Below are 19,147 nucleotides of genomic sequence, written 5' to 3' on the forward strand. Positions count from 1 at the left end.
AACGATTGAATTTATAAGTTAGAAAGGGTAAAAAAACAAATAGTGTAACTAAATAACATGGAAAAAAATATGTTGCAAACTATAAGGAGATAACAATAAAAATGAATTGATGACAATATACTTTTAAGTCTCATTCTATTGTTTGGGATGGTAATAAAACAAGTTCGGAATGGTTTATAGAGTATTATGTTATGTTATGGTTTTTTCTTGTTTAGGATAGTAAATAGTGATGGTTTATCATATCATATAATATTATAAAAAAGTTAGAAAATTTTAAGTGTTATTTTTCAAAGAGATATGAGTATATGACAAATAAAAAAAATTATTGAATGTGAAATGATTACACGTCATACTGATGAATTTTTATACGTAATGCATGTTTTGTCTTAGGATGGAAATTAGATCAAAAGATTATGCAGTAGATGATAATTGATTACATAACAATATTTATCTAATTTATAATTTAATATTTTTTAATTTAAAATTAGAGCTAAATTAGGTAAGTATTTGTATAATTTACTATAGAAATTCTTTTAGTTAACTTAGAATTTAATATATTCAATTAAATGAAAAAAAGTTATATATTGGGTAAATAATTTAAAAAACGTCAATATAATTTTAAAAAGTCATGTATTTAATAAATTTAATAGCAATAGTATAAACTTACATTATTATTTAAAACTGGTCTTTTATATATATTTTATACTAACAAATTCGTGCAATGCACGAGTATTTATACTAGTTTAGTACATATTTATTTAGTACTTTTATTTAACAGTCTTGGTATATATAAAATAATTGAAAAACTTTTATTTCTTAAGGGCCTATAATATTTTTTTCTCGCCTCTAAAATTTTTGAGATGTCCCTATTTATAAAATTGAAAAACTAACATGTTGCTATTAACCGATTATTTCCCAAATACTCATATCAAGCTAAAATAGTACGAGTATTATGGATTCAAGTGGAATGGAATATTTTACTTGTTGCCAATTGCCATCATCAAACAAATAGCAGTTGAATATTGTGGATCCTGTTGTCATTATGCTTTCTTTCATTTTCTTGGTGTTGACTGTTGAAAGTGGAATGTTGTGGTTTCATACAAAAAAAAAAAAAAAAAAAAGGGACCATATACAAGAATTGAGACCATTATGTATGTCCTTTCCCTTGATTCATTTTCTTGATTTCTCCCTCAGCTCAGAATTGACCTTTATCTTTATGTGAACAGCATAAGCTCCCTTGATTTCTATTACTAAATTGTAAAATCATACACATGATTTATAAAACATACTACAAGGCACAGTTTGTATGGATGAAAAGAAAAAAGATGGAAAAATGTAAACCATTATCATATCAGTTATGGGCGGGCTCAGGTATTTGAGACATAGAAATTACAATCGATACAAGATATTTCGATTTTATTCGGTTTAAAAAACAATGGGTTATATGTTGACAGCACTTGGGCGTGTCTCAAATTCGATAATTTCTCTACATGAAGCCAATTCTTAGTTATTCTACATCAATTCACATAATTGAATGAAAACAAGTACATGTTAAAGTTATCATAAAAGTAAATTTGATTATGAATGATAACTCTAGAGAAGGGTTTTTACCATAAAAGACTGGCAGGGTTCGAGCAAATGACGAAAAAATTCAATCAAGAGGAGCATCTTGCGTCTAGCCATTGAACAATATCATCAAAAACAGTGAAAATGGTATCATCAGGTTCACCTTCAAGAATGGAATGATAACCTCCTTTGTATAGTTTCAATGTCTTATCCTTACTACATGCTTTTTCATAAAGAAATTTGCTTACGTTTGGATCTGTCACCATATCCGCTGCTCCATGTATAACCAACAGTGGAGAACGGACCTGTAATTCAGTGCCAATGAAACCTTAATACAAGATTCATCTAATTTGATTCGATTGAAGGTCTAATTTAAGGTATATAAACACCTAACCTTGTTAACATTTGATTCAATTTCTCTTGTGACCCTTAAAATCTCCATTGCAGTCTTTAGTCGCACACGATCAGAGTAACAGATCATGTTGTAGTAAGCCTGTGATTAACACATAACAAGAGGAATTTATTAAGTTGATGTTATGAGAGTATATGACACAGCTATTAGCTTAAATTTTTAGTTGGTTGATTCTTTGACATGGTATTAAATCTCAATGTAACAGAAGGTCACAAGTACAAATCTTATCCACCCCTCACATTTTGAAGTGGCGTATTTAGCGCTATATATGAGGGCCACACTTTTAGCCCAGAGAGCTCTCGTGTATAACATATCCAAGGCCTCAACCGTTAGCTTAATATTTGGTTGAGTTGGTTCCTTTGACATTTTATTATACAGGCAGGTCCTTGACCTAATCTTATGTTTGGTTAATTAGTTGCAACCATAAATTTATATGACCGAATTCCTGAAAATTTTGCAAGAAGAAGACGAAGAACAAACCAGTTTTCTGTACTTCAAGTTTCTGAATGCAAGCTCTGCTAAGTCTTTGGTTGGAAAGAATTTGACTTCTGGAATAACATTAGCCAAGATATTTGCAACTTGTAATACTGCAGCAGGAGGCATCACTTCCTCTGCAACCTTAAAATTGCATATATATTACAATAAGTTCTCAACCCCAAAAGTCGGTAAATGAAAAGTTTGTACAATCATAATTCATATTATAAGAACTCCGATTAAATTTGTTTTTCTGATGAATGGTCATGTAAAATTTCACAATTTTAAGTCACATTGAAATTCAGAAATTGTTCCTTTTAGTTTGGACAGGATTCAGAAATTCAGAAATTTCTCAAGGGTAATTTCTGAACAATGAAAATTTATGGCTCTGGATTACGGAAAAAGAAGATTCAAAGTTAAACATTCTGCTGCATCAAACCCATCAAAACAAACCAATCTAAGCACAAAACACTCCTACACATGAGAATTCTTGTTGGGGTTAGCTTACTCTACACATAGGAGCAACAAGAATCATTCCATCCCATTGATCGGGCTCTTTGAGATGTGTTCTTAATGCAACTGCGCCACCCATCGACTGCCCAAAGATAAAACGAGGCAGACCTTGCAACTCTGGCCTTTCTGTCATATTAAACTGAAGCACAATCAGCTGAATAATTCAATAAACTGTTCATAAAGAGCAACTTTCAGCTATTCTTTATCATAATTTGACACAGCAGACCTTTAATTTTTGCATACTGCTCTATCACATTATCAACTAGGTCATCGAAATTGGAAATGTAACCATGTAATCCGTCAGATAGACCAAAGCCAGGATGATCCACAGCATATACTGCATATCCAGAACCGGCAATTCTTCTTGCAATACCTAAAATGAAAATTTCCTTAAAATGTAATCTTCACAATATCAGGGTTAACAATTATAATAGAATGTCCTTAAATTGTGACTCAAGAACCCATCTGACCTTCAAATAGAAACGTGCACGTATCACCATATCCATGACAAAAGCAAACAAGACCTTTGATTTGATCTCCTTCTTTTGGCAACCAGCTCTTACAAAAAATCTCCTGTGCTTTTGAGTTTAACTCATACCACTTTAAAATCAAGCATTTACATCATTAAGCAACTGATCAAACATTTTTGTTAATGTTTAATACAAATATATTTCCTGAGAAATACTCCATAACAACAATAAAATATATTTCATATATAACTATCCATATTAGTTTCTAAGTTAATGACGAGATCACTTTCTATTGATGCTCAACATTTTACTTTCTCCTGTTATACATGGTCCTTTAGCTACAAGCCCATAAAAGACCATTAGGCACTAAAGGCCCCTAAACCAATAGTTTAATTAAATGACCAGCTATAAAGCCTCAATAACAAACCCGGCTCTTGCCATTAAGAGATGCAGTTGGGCAACCCAAACAATGAGGAAAAAGTTTACTCACTTACAAGTCCAAAGAAGGTTCAGTACTAAAATTAATGGGTAGTAGTAGGAGTTACTCGTCTTGTTCATAAGGTGGTATACGCTCTTCTCTTTCTTCTATGTGGGATAATCATATGCAGGCAACAACCGGCACTTCAACAATGCTCAACAATTACTGTATCCTGTAATACATAGCCCTTACGACTACTAGCCACAAAACACCCAATAAGCACTAGTTTTTCCTTAATTCACCTCCATTCTCAATTTTTGTGAAATCATTCATTTCAAAAGAGGGTAATTCTAGCTTTTTGCCTATCCAGTATTGGCATTCATAGTCTAATCATTGGCATCTTTTGAGCTCAATTCAGATCAAGGTTGTTTGGAGCACTACTAAACAACTAAGAAAAACTCTTTTTAATGTTAGAAAACCTACACTGCTCAATTCAATCTCCACCAAGTAACTAGTTTTTATACTCGAATAACCTTCATTATTGATATTAGAATTCAGAAACCAAATTATACCTTTTCCCCTCAAGATTGGCATACCTAATAAAATCATTTCCATCTTTTCATCGGTATGCACATTGTGACTGTGAGTATTAAGTTTGACCAACTAAGAAAAAATTTAATGCAATCTTAACCTCAATTAAAAGATTTAACCCAAAAAAAAACAAATTACAATCAGTATTTTCCAATCAACACCAAACAATTAAGTTTAATACCCTACAGAAATGGTAGCAGAGATAAATTTATATGAGAAAAACTAAAGAACAATTAGACATGACATGAAAAGAATTGCTAACATACCTCCTCTGTTCTGATCCCATGAGGAGCAAACTACCCAAAAAAATATCAGAAGTCAACATCAATGAAATCATTTAAAGACATTAAGAAACAAAACCTAAATCGTACGAAATTCAACTACAAATACCTTAAATAAGACATGATCAAGCTTCTGATGAAAATCAATGAAAGCAGATCGGACTTGTCTGCGAGCAGGAGCATGATCAAGATTAAAAGAAGAAAACTTATAAAGTTCATCACTTAAATCTTCAAGTCCTTTTTTCCTCTTTTTAGCAATGGCCTTAAGATTAGGCCAACTAGAACATTTGATAACAGGAAGTAGAAATGGAGGATAATTTGTGGGGATCTTGAAAGGGAGATTATGAGTATGAGTATGAGTATGAGCTGTGAAAGGTGAAGGAGATGGTCGGAGGGGTAAAGAGAGAGATAATTTCATGTTGTGATTTGGTGAAAGAAAAGTCGTCAGTTCATTGATCTGATTAGTGATTTTGGCCTTTAAGAGTGATAAAGAATTGTGTACTCAAATTTAAATGTGAAAAATGCGGAGTATTTTTCAATTTTGACACGGCATGACCGGTTGATAACCGGGTGATGGACTAGCTTTGAGCTTTGAGCTTTGAGCTTTGGTTGATTAGCATGTCCGATTTTGTTAATGATTATAATATGTGTTTTTATATTGTTATCTATATAGTTTATTTGATTTGTTGAGAGTATCTGCGTGTTGAGTAAAAATTTATGTTTGATTCTTAGTGAGGGCAAGTTTCAATCGGGAGATTTCTTGATTGCAATTTGCAAGTATCCTTTTTACTCTTTCGTCAAGGGAACATGTATATTTGTCTTATGAGGGTCGGCCCTAGGTTTTCAGGGTCTAGGGGCGAAAGATTATTTATGGGCCCTTTAGTTTCGAACCTTAGCACTAGTTGAAAACTAAAATTTTTTGGGGGTCCTGGGCGTACGAACGGTTTGCACTTGCTTAGGGCCAGCCCTGTCCGTATCTTTCGGGAAAAAAAACCCCATCAGAACCCTGCTTTGTGCAGGATACTAGGAATGTCATTTACCTTGATTTGATTTGTTTCAAGTTTTTTGGGTTTTTGACAATTAGTTTTTTATTTATCTTTTCGATGATTTATTGTTTTTGATTTTTAGGTTGGACAAACAGTCAAAAAAATGTTTGATAAGTGACTTGTATGCTACTCTTAATAGTTTTTTATTAGTATTTGGATTTTGTCATACTTTCTCTCTAGTAAACTGTCAACAATCAATACGTAATTTTAAAAATATTTAATTCTAGCTTAAGTAGGAGGGCAGGTGGCTTATTAGCTATATACTTTCAACTGGTTAAATTAGTCAATAATTTCAGCTAACAACTTCTTTTCACATCTATTAGCCAAACAGGCCATTTATAATTATTGTTTTTCCTTGTTAATTTATATTGTCTTACTTTTGTCTAAAAGTGTTTTGGGGTTTTTTTTTTTCTTTGGCATGACTTTTTCGAGTCGTATATCATTATATTTATTATCTCCTTATCTTTTAATAAGTTATTGTCTGTTGTTTTTCATCCCACATCAAAGGTAATTATATTTTCTTTAAGCAGAATATACCAAATAGATGATGATGATAATGGTTGGATTTGAGTTTTGTTGGATTTTAGACTTTTTTGGTCATATTGCTAATTTGAGTAGTGTAAGTTTTGTTATTAAGATAAACCTTGTGCATGTGTGTTGAATCAACACTAAATCGAGTAAGAAAAGGTTTTGGATAGAGTTAAATTCGGGTTTAGCTATTAGGATCTGTTGTATATGTGACTTTAAAGTATTAATCAAACATATAAAGTGAAGTTACAAAAACTCAGTTGGTTACAAAAACATATGACAAGTTCAAACATTTGCTTAACATATACCAAATGTGAACTTCATCATCAGGAATCACCATATATCGAACATAGTAGAAAGAAGATTTTGTATGTTACTTGATATAAATTTTAGGCGAGATGCTCTATCCTAAAACATCATTTCCTCCTTACTACGGTGCTTGAGAATATAAACCGGAAATATGTTATGAGATACAAAGAATTTCACTAAATTCCTAACACAAGGAAATTAGAATGACATGAGAAAACTTAAGTGGAAGAAGAATATGAAAATTTACAATCGAGGATTTTTCTTTATATAAAGTGCTAGAGAGGATAAGAAATTCAGAATTTACATGTATATCTCATGTATGAAATAACTCACACATGCCTTCTATATTTCTAGAAGAGCATACAACAATACATAAAGTAATATGTCACTTCATGAACCGCAACATCGATTCACGAATCAATGTCGATCATAAAATCAATTCATCCCAATATATTCAGTTAATATAACCAATATAACTGTAGGTAGTAATAGCATAACCAACAAAACTGAATAAAACAAACATTGCAAAAACCAACGCGAAAGTCGCGACCCGCAAACTTGCGACCAGTGACAAAAGACGCGACCTGCGAATTGTGTTTTTTTTTTTCAAAACAAACTCGCAACCCGCGAGCCTTTTCATGATTCGTGAAAAACACTTTCCACAAAATTAGTAACTTTGTAATTTTGGGATATTTCCAATTAATTATTTATTTAATTAATTTATTTGGATTAGTAATTTATTAAATCCGATAATCATTATACGCTCTAAATGATAATATGATCTAGATTAAATTAATTTTGGTCAAACTTTATGTCGTTTTGGTTTTGAGGTTGGGTTAACTTTTTATCTTATTATACTAGGTTTGAGTTGACTTTAGTCAATTATGTCATGTTTAACATAAGTGTAAATTAGATAATATTCCATTTGATTTCGCACGCTTATTAATGCATAATTTTGATTCTAAATATCTCTAATTTTACGAGGTTAAAAATTTTATTATGGTGGAATATTATAATACTACTCCCTCCCTTATAATTTTTATCAATTTTCTATTGAAGTTGTCCATCTAATTTTATATCATTTTTATTTGGAATTAGATTTCACAAGTTTTGGTCAGTCACATCAAATTTTTAAACATTAAAATTCTATTTTAGTACAAATTATTCAATTTAATCTCCTTCATCATTTAATGTGATATTTATTACACCAAAAAAAAATTACAACTCTCTAGGCATAAACCTTTTTACTATTTCTTTCTTTGATGCAATCCTAGAAAAATAAATGGAGTAAAAGCATACTACTACCTCCAATCCATAATACTTCAAAATTTTAGATTGACACAAGTATTAAGATAATAATTGGTCAATAGCAAAATATTATTGTTGTACATAAATTAATAACAAAAGTGTAAAAGTTAATGAGGTAAATTAGATAATTTATAAATGAAAAAGAAAAATAAAAAAGTGTAAGAGTGAATAGCATATTATATCTAATGGAGCAAGTATTATGAAATAAATGAAAAAAAAATTAAAAAGTATTATAAAACTATGGTTAGATACTTAGATATATAGAGAAAGAGAGAAATTTGAATAAAATAAGATGTTTTAACAACTTAATTCCAAAAATAAGCTTCGTGAAAACTTAATTCCCAAAATAAGCGTCCGTACATCCAAGCCTAGCCTCGGGATCATTCGCTGTTACTGACAGCGACTTAAAAATTTTTTTTTTTTTTAAGTCGCTGTTAGTAACAACGACTTAATGCGTTTTAAATTTTCAGTTCTCAGTTACTTCCTTATTCCAGCCGATGAGATTAAGGAGTTACTAGTTAACCTTAAAGTCGTTGTTACTAACAGCGACTTAAGGAGTTGACCAATCAACTCCTTAAGTCGCTGTTAGTAACAAAGACTGATCCCTTTTTTTTTCAATGTTTCGCTGTTAGTAACAACGAATGTTCCCAAGGCTAGGCTTGGATGTGCGGACGCTTATTTTGGAAAATAAGTTTTCACGAAGCTTATTTTTAGAATTAAGTTATTAAATAACCTTATTTTATTCAAATTTTCAAGAAAGAGCATATAGATAACAAACAATTGAATTACCGGTCCATCTAAGTCTTAACCATATAGGCGTCCACATCCCCAAAAATAGCTTTAGTTAGTCCAGGTAGTAGTCAGCCACCAAAGTTTACCCTTACAAGGGTCGTAGAAGAAAACATGAGGATCAAGCCCAAATAAGGAACTAAGAACTTGGCCCCAATTTTTCCCTTGTCTGAGCCGGTGTTATATGTTTACCCCATCATACCTATAACTTGTTAACATTTAATAATATGTAATTATTCAACAAAAGAAAAATAAAATTGTAAAAAAATTTTTAAAAATTCACCCTTTTACTTATCAACTAGCAAATTAACAAATACTTTCAGTGAGTAGACCAACTAAGAATTCCACTTAACAACTCAAGCCAATATAACAACGTACTGAATACTTTTATGCTATGTTTGAGAGTGACGTTTTTATTTGAATATCTAGAAATGACTCAAATTTAATTGGCAAATCGATGAAATTCAAAATTAAATATCTAGAATGACTTTCTAAACCTTGTCGTTCTTAAAATTTTCGTTAATAATTTTATAATTAAAATTTACGATTTAAAATGAATATTTATGATAAGTTTTAATGTTTGTAATGGTCCATCACATATATTGTAACATTTTTAATTCAATAAAATAATATTTTCAATATTTTTCTTACTTTTTAAAGGCATTAAGAAGATTCAATCGCATGCATCTTTTATAATTTTATATTCAATATTATAGTATCATTTGCTTTTTGAATAGAGTATTATTTATCAATCATTCTTAATTTATATTTATTTTTATTTATAGATTAAAACATAATTAAGTGATGTCTTATTCGTTTCAATGTAAATTTATTAATATCAACTTATTATAATTTTTACTCAAACATAATTAAATAAATTTATAACTAAAATAGTAAATAGACACACGTTTCAAAATCAAATGATACAATAATAATAAATTATGAGGGTGTTTAGCAAAATACTTCCTCCTATTCACAACAAGTGTTTCATTTGCTTTTGGACAATATTCACCACAAGTTAAAACATAGTCAAGTGAGATCTTGTTTGATTTGACTCAATACAAGAATTATTCATATCAACTTTAAAAATTTTTAATTATGCACAATCGGAGATATTAAAGATTGAATAACTGTATTGAATAAATTGCATAAATCAAATAGGACACTTATGGTGAATAGAAGAGAGTAGTTTATTAAACAATTTTAGCTTATTTTAATACAAATAAAAAATTAAATGGTCAAATCATTAAGTTATAATATTCTGATAAACTAACTATTTAAAACAGCTTACTAATATAAATAAGTTATTGTTAAACAAATTGCTGATAATGAATTCAAAATCAAAATTAATTTGTCAAATAACTAATTATAATAATGAGCTATGAACTAAGAATATATGGCAAGCACCGAAAACATCAAAAAAAATAGCCATAGAAGAACACCATCAATATAAAAAGTAAAACTGCGGCATCATTCTGAAAGACTGAAACTCTAAAAGAATCCTGGTTGGTCATCACTTAAAAACCAAACGCAGTGTGTTGAATCATTGTATGTTGTAAAACTGTAAATCAACGGCTTTCATTTACATGCATCATTCACTCATTCTCCTTCTCATTCTCCTTCCTACATTCTCTCTTCAACCTCCATCTTCGATTAACAATTACACTCTTTCCTTCCATTACTCCATCTCCCTTCTCTCTCTCACACATATTTTCTGTTTCTTCCTTTTACACCTCATCGCTACCTCTACGTTTTAGCTAACAAACCCCAATATACCCTCTTTCTCTCCCTTCATTCTTCATTCTCTCTCCTCTCTCTCTTCCTATGAGGTTTACCTTACCCTACAAATATTTCTGTATTATAACATCTCCCTTCTCTATTTTAGCATCCATTAAACCCCCTTCAACAACACCATGTCAAATAATCTTCATCACTGGAAACCGAATGTACTGCCGCCAACGATGTCCCCAAGATAAAGTAGTCGCCATTTGTGGTGCTACTGGTGCTGGGAAATCTCGACTTTCTATCGATATAGCGACCCGTATTCCTTCCGAAATCGTTAACTCCGATAAGATTCAGGTAAACAAAGGTTTAAACATTACAACCAATAAAATCTCCATCGAAGAGCGGCGCGGTGTTCCTCACCATTTACTCGGTGAGATTGACTCGGCGCTTTACGGTGAGTTGACTCCGTTTCAGTATCGTCTTCTTGCTTCTAAAGTTATTTCCAATATTATTTCCCGCGGAAAACTTCCATTAATAGTAGGTGGTTCAAACTCGTTAATTTACGCTCTTTTATCAAACCGGTTCAACCCGGATTCGGATATATTTTCCGGGAAAGACTCGGTTTGTTCAGAGTTAAAATACAGATGTTGTTTCATATGGATCGATGTTTCTCTTCCTGTGTTAAACCAGTATTTAGTGAAGCGAGTTGATGATATGCTTGACTCGGGAATGTTGGACGAGTTGGCCGAGTTTTATAAATCAGAAATCAATACAATGAAGGTAAACTGTGGATTAACCAGGGCGATTGGGGTACCTGAATTTGAGCGGTACTTTAGGTACGGTTGTAAGGAAGGGAATGATTCAGTGCGGGAAGGACTATATGATGAAGCGGTGAGGAATATCAAGGACAATACGTGTCAATTAGCTAAAACACAGATTGAAAAAATCCAACGGCTTCAAAATGGAGGGTGGTGTCTTAATAGAATAGACGGTACAGATTCATTTAGAGCAGTTTTGGAAGGATCAAAGAGTTGGTCTGATATTTGGCAAAAACAGGTAATTGAACCAAGCATGAAGATTGTGAACAGTTTCTTGAATGAGTAGGTTTCCAGCTTTTTCCAGCTCTTCTTTCTCTGTGTTTTTTCTTTTATTTATTTTTTTTATATAAATTACATTTTTTCTATATATTTACTTCAAAAAATGAGTAAATATCGATGGGACTTTGAATGATCAATTTTGGTTGATAGAATTTATTTATAGAGTTCTAAAATTTTGTCATGAGAAAATTAAGTTGAGAATTTTCCAAAAGTTCTTTCCATATTTTTAGTTTCGGATTTATTTTTTCTTATCTCGGTATCTCTAATTTTTATTATTATGTTGCTATTTTAATCATATTACTCCTATCAAAAATCTTAAAATTTCTAATGGCATTTATATATTTTTCAATTTTTTCAAACTTGTGATAGGTTGATTTCAATGGTATCGACCTAATTTGGATACCATGAATAGCTCTCTAATTAGATTTGAATATGTGATTGATGAGCTAAGTGTTTGTAAGTTTGCATTGCTTCCTGACGTTCATTTGCGTTTTGGGAGCCATTTGTAAAAATGAAAATGTCGTCACATAGTTTACTAACATCTTTTTTAACTTCTTCTGATGTAGTGATACATAATTGTTCTTATCTTTCTTTTTACTTCCTCGTATTAGTTTCATTATTATTATTACATTTTATTTTTTATGCAATTTAATGCGTAATTTTGATTATTTATATCTTAAATTATGCTTACCTAAAAATTATAAATATTTGATATTGTGAAAGTTTTCGATTAAACGATTCAAACAAAATCTAAATTGACTATTTTTTCCAAAACATTAGCCGTAGTATATAATAAAATAAGGTTGAAAGATAAATAGTACCAATAATTCTTATGTAGTGACTATTTCAGAATGGAGGAAGTATAATATTCTCTAAACAATATAACCAATTCGACTCATTTGGTGATCATTACTAAATGGTGAAAATTATAATAAAAATTTGATATAATTTTTATAGGAAAATAAATATTTTAACAATTTTAATGATTATACTTATTCTCCTTTATGGGTATGAGCTGCCGCTATCTTTTCCTCCTCAAATTCTGCTTATAATTTTATGGGCGGGATAGACTGAGTAAAATAATGATAATGATACTTATTCTTTTTTAATTATCTCATCTTCATCAAAATTTATTTTAATGCATTAATAAAATGTATTATTATTAGATAGTAATAGAACATTATGAATTTTTTCATAATTTACGGCCGGCAAATGATTGAGATATTATATTCTAGTACTTTTGTTATATATGAGAATCTTGATAAAAAAAAGTTGTACAACGACAATTGGAAAAGAATTTTCAACTATTAGTAAATGACTAAATGTAGAGGGGTTCATTCCGATAATCGGGTCGGTTTCGGACGGGTGTCATTCGATTCGGTTGTATTTCAGATCGGTTATATTTCGGATGCGTGTTACGGCGGGTCATACTCGGGTCAGGTCGGTTAGTCACAGTTCGGTTGAAGATCGGTTATTTGAGCTATCGGGTTAGCATCAGTTTGGTGTCGGTTGAAGTTCGTGTCGAGTTTCAATTGGTGTCGTGTTGTCATCGGTTAATAATTGGTTCGATTTTACCAGATTCAGATCGGTTTCGGGTATTTTTCAAGTAGAATTCGGCTACGAATTGCGAATTACTAATTACTATTGATCGAGTCAGTATCAGATTAAGTTGTTAGTCATTTTTTAATTGATGATAAGGTTCATTTATTTAAAGCAAAATAGTGAAAATGCAAATCAATTAGTGATCATTATTACATTGTTACTTTTACTTGTTTGACCGGAAATTAAAATTATAAAATTCTATCAATTTTCATATAATTTGATTAAAAGTAGTTAATAAACATTGACCATTGTTTATTAACTCTAAATATATGAAACCATGTATTTATAAAATTTATTTTATTAAAATGAATAACTAATAAGATGATTGAATATGAGTCAATCATACTTCTATGTAAAAAATTGGCTTAGGTTTACAGCAGTTCGATTTAAACTTCGTTCGGGTTAAGTCGGTTTTAGTCGGATCGAGTTCGGTTTTGAGCATGATTCGGGTCAGATATTACTGGGATCGGTCACTATTAAGTTCGGGTAATCTCGGTTAATAGTTACGTGTCGGTTAGAAAAATCTGTTACAGCTCGGGTTTAGTTTTCTCATTTTTAGTTGTCAACCGGTTCGAGTATAACTTCGAGTCGGCTAATATTGATTCGATAAACCTAAAAAAGGAACACATTTTCGGATCGGTTTACTTTCGATTTCGGATCGATTTACTTTCGATTTCGAATCGGGTGACTTTTGAACAACTCTAAGTAAATGGGTGCTGTGGGGAACTTGAATGAGGGGTAAATATATTCTCCTCTGTTTCAGCAAATTAGCTTCATTTATATTTGGTATAAAAATTAATAAATTAGTTTTCGTGAGTGAAAATATTAAAATATTTATAATAAACAAAGAAATTATAAGAGTAAAACTGTAAAAGTAATAAAATCATATCTAAAATTAAAAAAGGTTAAAGATTATAAAATCTCAATCAACACTAGAGTGAATATATATTACTTATATAGAAAATATTTCTTTCTATTCATTGTTATTGTTTCATTTAATTTTTAATACTCTAAATTTATAAAATTTGCGGGAGCAATTGATGGTTGAAGCCCCATGATATGTTATATATTTTAACACGTTTCCTCACATGAGAGCCTATTAGGCTAGAAGTGTGGATGCGCATATACACTGAATATTCCACTTTAAATGAAAAGTGGTTGAGATTCGAACCTGTGATCTTTTGGCACGTTGGCTCTGATACCATGTAAAGAATATAAAAAAGAAAGAACTGACAGAAACCATGTAAAGAATACAAAAAAGAGAGAACTGACATGGTATCAGAAGCAAATGTGACAAGAGGTCACAGATACGAATCTCAACCACCCCTCATTTAAGTGGAATATTCAGCGCTTGTGCGCATCCACAATTCTAGCCTAATAGGTTCTCGTGTGAGGGGTGTGTTAGAATATATAACATATTATCGGGCCTCAACTATCAGCTTAAACTTTTAGTTGAATTGGTTTCTTCATAGCAACCCCTTTAAGTCTCTAAGTTCGCCTTTTTAATATTTGTGATTGGGAATTTGGATGAATATGTGCATTCTAAATTTTTACTTGATCACTTTTGCTTAGGGATGGTCATGGGTCCAGGACCCTGTTGGATCCGCTTCGGACTTGCCTCTTTTTTAAGGGTCTGAGTCTTAATTTTTGAGACCCATCGAATCCAGGTTGGATCTGGATCCAAAAAATATTTGACGGGTCCGGGTTTTATATTATGAATTTCTGATTTCTAAATTCTAATATTAATTTTTTTATTATTAATATACAATTCCTTGAATATTGATTGCCTAATTTGCCTTCTCATTAATCTCAATCCAGTAATTATTTTGTAATGTTATGGAATATAAACTATGTATCTCATTTAGTCTTTTATATTTGATTTTTAATTATGTATTTAGACAAGTGTTTTTACGTTTTAGTAATTATATTGTATTTGAATTTTATGGACTCGAACAAGTGTTTGTAATACGGTAATAAGTTGCTTACAAAAATACAAAAAGACTTGCAAAAGGTTCAATTTTGACAAATCAAAAAGGCTTTGTATAAGACCCATTAAGGACCTTAGACCCGTCAAATGAAAATTTTGGACCCGTAGGGTCCGGATCCATAAAAAATAAAAGGGTCCGGGTCCAAGTCTGACCAGACTCGCCCCATGACCATCCCTACTTTTGCTCAATATAGTTATGTATTTTTACATATGTTAAAAAGGACACTCTATAAGACTTTAGAGGGAGAAATTTTTTTCAAAAATTATAGCAATGATTTACTTATAACATAATACAATTTGTAAAAACTTATTTAATGGTTGAACAAGTTTTGAATATGATAGTGCTATAAAATTTTTTTCACAAAAATATTATATGAGACGGTTTTATCGAAATTCGTGCTTTACATATAGGATAAATAGACTCCTCTTACATATTATTAAAATATAGGCTCTTTGTCTCAAATTATCTCACTATAAGACAATCTCTCATAAGAATAACTTAACTTTTGCGATAAAATTTTAAATACTCTTTGCACTCTGCATTTTTATTTTCATTTTATTTAACTCAAAACTTTATATTTGTTTCCACCTCTTATACTCACAACAAAAGTGTTATCAACTACTTCTATAATATATATCATAAAAATTATGATTTGAAGAAGTAGAATGTTATAGTAATTAACAGTCGAAGTTTATACAATATTTGTACGAATTTTAGATGATCGTACATACAAACATATATTATTTTAACGGTTAAAATTAAAGTAAATAATAAAATTTATTATAACAAGGATTCAATCCTAATCTTCTTTGCATATTACTTTAAGTCTAAATCAAAATAGGCATCCCCCTATGAGTAGAATAAAAGCATTTTAAGCTATTGATAGAAAAATTAAATAGAATATAAACTTTTACCAACAAAATGCTCAAAGTTTTCACCTCCTTAGAAATAAAGGGAAGTTGGCAGAACTTGAGATCTCTAGTTTTTGTGCAAATAGAAAATGTACACAACTAAAATTCTCCTCATACCTTTAGTCCCACAAATGACATTTAGTACTCTTTAAATTTTTTTTATTATTAATATTAAGAATTTGTGTAAATAATTAATTAACTACAAGTATATAGTGAAATTAAATAGATAAGATTCCATGGATAATTATAAGTAAGCACTTTAAGAGAATAAATATATATGAGTCAGCCTAATAAGTCTAGTCACTCCCGACAACAATAACTAATTATCAATAATATGACGTTTCCCTTTAAAACTTCTACATGTTTATTGATAAATTGAAGGAAAATTTACCTAGAATAATCCAACATTTTCATGATTTTCCTATAATAATCCCACATATTGATTAACCATGAATAATCCCAATTTTAAGAGGTATTTTTCTACAGTAAACTTAGTTAACCCGATGACCTGTTATAGTAGGCAATTTACCAAAAAAATAAACTAAAAATTAATTTAAAATTAGAGAAAAATTCTAAAAATTTACATAAAAATTATAAATAATAAAAAATTATAATTTTTTTAACAATTTTTTAATATTTTTTTTGACATTTTATTTTAATAAATCATCTGATTACCGGGTTTATTCTAAGAAAATACCCCTCAAAGTTGGGATTATTCATGGTTAATCAATAGATGGAATTATTGTCGGAAAATGATGAAAAAATTGGATTATTCTAGATAATTTTTTCTAAATTGAATTGATAAATATCATTAAAATTTATGGATGAATATTCAACCTTCTAATCACAAATAAGTACTCCTCGATCCTTCTTAATTAATTTGCTACATTACCATTTTAGTCATTTTAGCAAATTTGCTATATTATTGAAAATAAAAATAATCCCCTCTTACAATTTAATTCTAAATTAAAATTGAAATTTGAATCATCCATTTTGAAGGATAATATCCTCTATTCAATTCTTATTCCCCTCTTCCTAGCCCTCCCTTTTATTAGCTTACCATTTAATTATTAAAAAAATCATGACTACCTCTCTACACCATGGATCAAGATAATTATAATTTATACAACACTTTCTCACGTTACTATCAAAATGTTTAACATCAAAATACGATTCCTAATACAAGACTCTCTCCTTATTATGTCCTTGAAAAATAAATAATTAATAATCTATCATAAATCATAAATATTATTATAAATGATAAAAATTATAAATGTGATTCTTTAAGAACATTGGTACATGGAACATTTTTACTAGATAATTGATTATTACATCACACATTAGTGTCAAATTCAATCTTTGCCAAACAAATATTAAAGACGTCTTTAGAAAATAATTCTTTAATTTAATGCTTAAATAGGTAAAGCATTTGTATGAAATTATTGCAACAATTATATTTTCCTTGATATAAAATAGGTAAAGTATTTGTATGAAATTATTACAACACTTATATATACAAAAATTAATTAGAATGTGATGTATTTTATTGATTTATAAAATTCATTTAATTTGCAAATAAGGAATTATATTTGAGTAAGATTATAATCATCACATGCTTTTTAATATTCTTAACTACCGTACTGTAAATAAATATTATCAATACAATTTTGATGCACTCTCATCAAATTGAATATTACTTTTATTTTGAAATACTTATAATTGTAACATGTTATGTGAGAAAATGTCACTATTAAATACAAATATAATAATTAAATATTTTCAATTGATTATAACATGTTGTATTGCAAGTATAATGAAAATAAGTATAACTGTATAAAAATTAAATAGAGTAAAAGCTAGATACTTCTAGTCTACTATTTTCGAACAATTTCTGAAAGCTATTCCTATTATACTAAATTTTTCTTTTCCGTTCATATAAAGACATAACTTTTCTATTTTTTTTGCATTTTTTAATTAGTATTCTTATGGGCATGTTTAGATTTGGTGTAAATATTTAAGAGGTGAAATAAAGTCAAACTAATGAAATAAAAGCAAATAGAGATGCATTTGAAATAGTTGAGATAGTTGTGATGAAGGTAAAATGAACATGAAATAAAAATAATAAAGGAAAAAGAAAATGATTTCCCCTATTATGAAGGTAATACTTTCCTCCACCCTCACCTAGGATAAATATTGACCCCACAAAATTGATAGCTCCCTTCATTTTTCAATTCTTTGCAACCATTTTTCTACCTCTACAACAATCAAATTTTACTAATTTTTCATTTATTAACTTCGTTTTCTTTCTTTGACTTATTTTACCCTTTTAAATATTTACACCCAATTTAAACATGCCCTATATGTTAGGATATGTTTATTTGAGCTATTATTGAGAAAGAACGTCTCTCTGTGAGACGATTTCAAGCAAAGAATTCATATTTTCATAATGTGTATTATATGGACCATTTAACCTATCTATAAGGTGCAACTTTCAAAAAAATCGCCTCAAACAATAATTTGTGCTCTAAAATTTATTATTTTCAATCTTCAAACTCCGTTATTTTAAATTTTCAATAATTTTTATCAATCATTTCATTATTAGGCAAATATGAAGTATCTAATTAATTGCCTTTTCTAATTTTCTATTTTCTTTAATATATCTTATACGAAGCATCATATAGGACTAATTTTTATAAATATATTAATCGTTGGCCTTAAGATTCTGTGGTGGAAGCATTAGTATTTGAAGTGACAATTCAGCCAAAACTTTTAATATATGTTCGTTTAATATATTCTTGTAATACGTAGTTCAATGTTTGTGCTTAAATATGACTTGTTTCTTTAGTTAAGGAGTCAATGAACTCCTTTAATCTTTATATCACATAATACCAAAAAAATTATCTTGATTGAATGTTCTCTTTACTTTTCATGTCCATAAAAATTCATCTTTTCAAAAATTAAATGAGAGATAATGGAGAACATTAAGATGCTTAACACTACTTTGGTATCTTAGCTTGTTGTCAATATTGGATTTAGCTTTCTGTTATAATGGCCGTTTGATTCGCACGAGGAAATCGGAATGGAATGAGGAAAGGGAATGAAGAAAAAAGGAATGTATT

The 19,147-nt window shown here is 29.7% G+C and overlaps 2 protein-coding genes across 3 annotated transcripts; one reads left to right on the forward strand and one right to left on the reverse strand.

The window, feature by feature from the left end:
* Positions 1 to 765: 765 nt before the first annotated feature.
* LOC130807488 (caffeoylshikimate esterase) lies at positions 766 to 5,229 on the reverse strand. Of its 2 annotated transcripts, none has more exons than XM_057672702.1 (8): positions 4,835 to 5,229; positions 4,711 to 4,740; positions 3,436 to 3,538; positions 3,192 to 3,338; positions 2,961 to 3,091; positions 2,459 to 2,596; positions 1,961 to 2,059; positions 766 to 1,871 (listed from the first exon to the last, which is right to left on the reverse strand). In XM_057672702.1, exons 1-8 carry the CDS (start codon positions 5,141 to 5,143, stop codon positions 1,656 to 1,658), a joined length of 1,173 nt encoding a protein of 390 aa, XP_057528685.1. In that variant the 5' UTR covers positions 5,144 to 5,229; the 3' UTR covers positions 766 to 1,655. The 2 variants fall into 2 exon arrangements, with proteins under 2 accessions (XP_057528685.1, XP_057528684.1); XM_057672701.1 differs by having other exon boundaries at positions 770 to 1,871; positions 3,436 to 3,565; positions 4,835 to 5,228.
* Positions 5,230 to 10,155: 4,926 nt separating this feature from the next.
* LOC130807490 (adenylate isopentenyltransferase-like) lies at positions 10,156 to 11,738 on the forward strand. The gene has a single exon (XM_057672704.1). It carries the CDS (start codon positions 10,530 to 10,532, stop codon positions 11,532 to 11,534), a length of 1,005 nt encoding a protein of 334 aa, XP_057528687.1. The 5' UTR covers positions 10,156 to 10,529; the 3' UTR covers positions 11,535 to 11,738.
* Positions 11,739 to 19,147: the final 7,409 nt, after the last annotated feature.

The sequence above is a fragment of the Amaranthus tricolor genome, chromosome 3 (assembly GCF_026212465.1).
Source record: "Amaranthus tricolor cultivar Red isolate AtriRed21 chromosome 3, ASM2621246v1, whole genome shotgun sequence".
Taxonomy (NCBI): Eukaryota; Viridiplantae; Streptophyta; class Magnoliopsida; order Caryophyllales; family Amaranthaceae; genus Amaranthus; species Amaranthus tricolor.

Bases quoted from the DNA above. Each gene is read 5' to 3' on its own strand.
- LOC130807488 (XM_057672701.1), bottom strand. From the start codon at position 5,143: ATGAAATTATCTCTCTCTTTACCCCTCCGACCATCTCCTTCACCTTTC. The intron at 2,060-2,458 runs GTTTGTTCTTCG...TGTTAATCACAG, and splicing joins ACTTGAAGTACAGAAAACTG to GCTTACTACAACATGATCTG. The intron at 1,872-1,960 runs GTTAGGTGTTTA...ACTGAATTACAG, and splicing joins TTGAATCAAATGTTAACAAG to GTCCGTTCTCCACTGTTGGT.
- LOC130807490 (XM_057672704.1), top strand. From the start codon at position 10,530: ATGAGGTTTACCTTACCCTACAAATATTTCTGTATTATAACATCTCCC.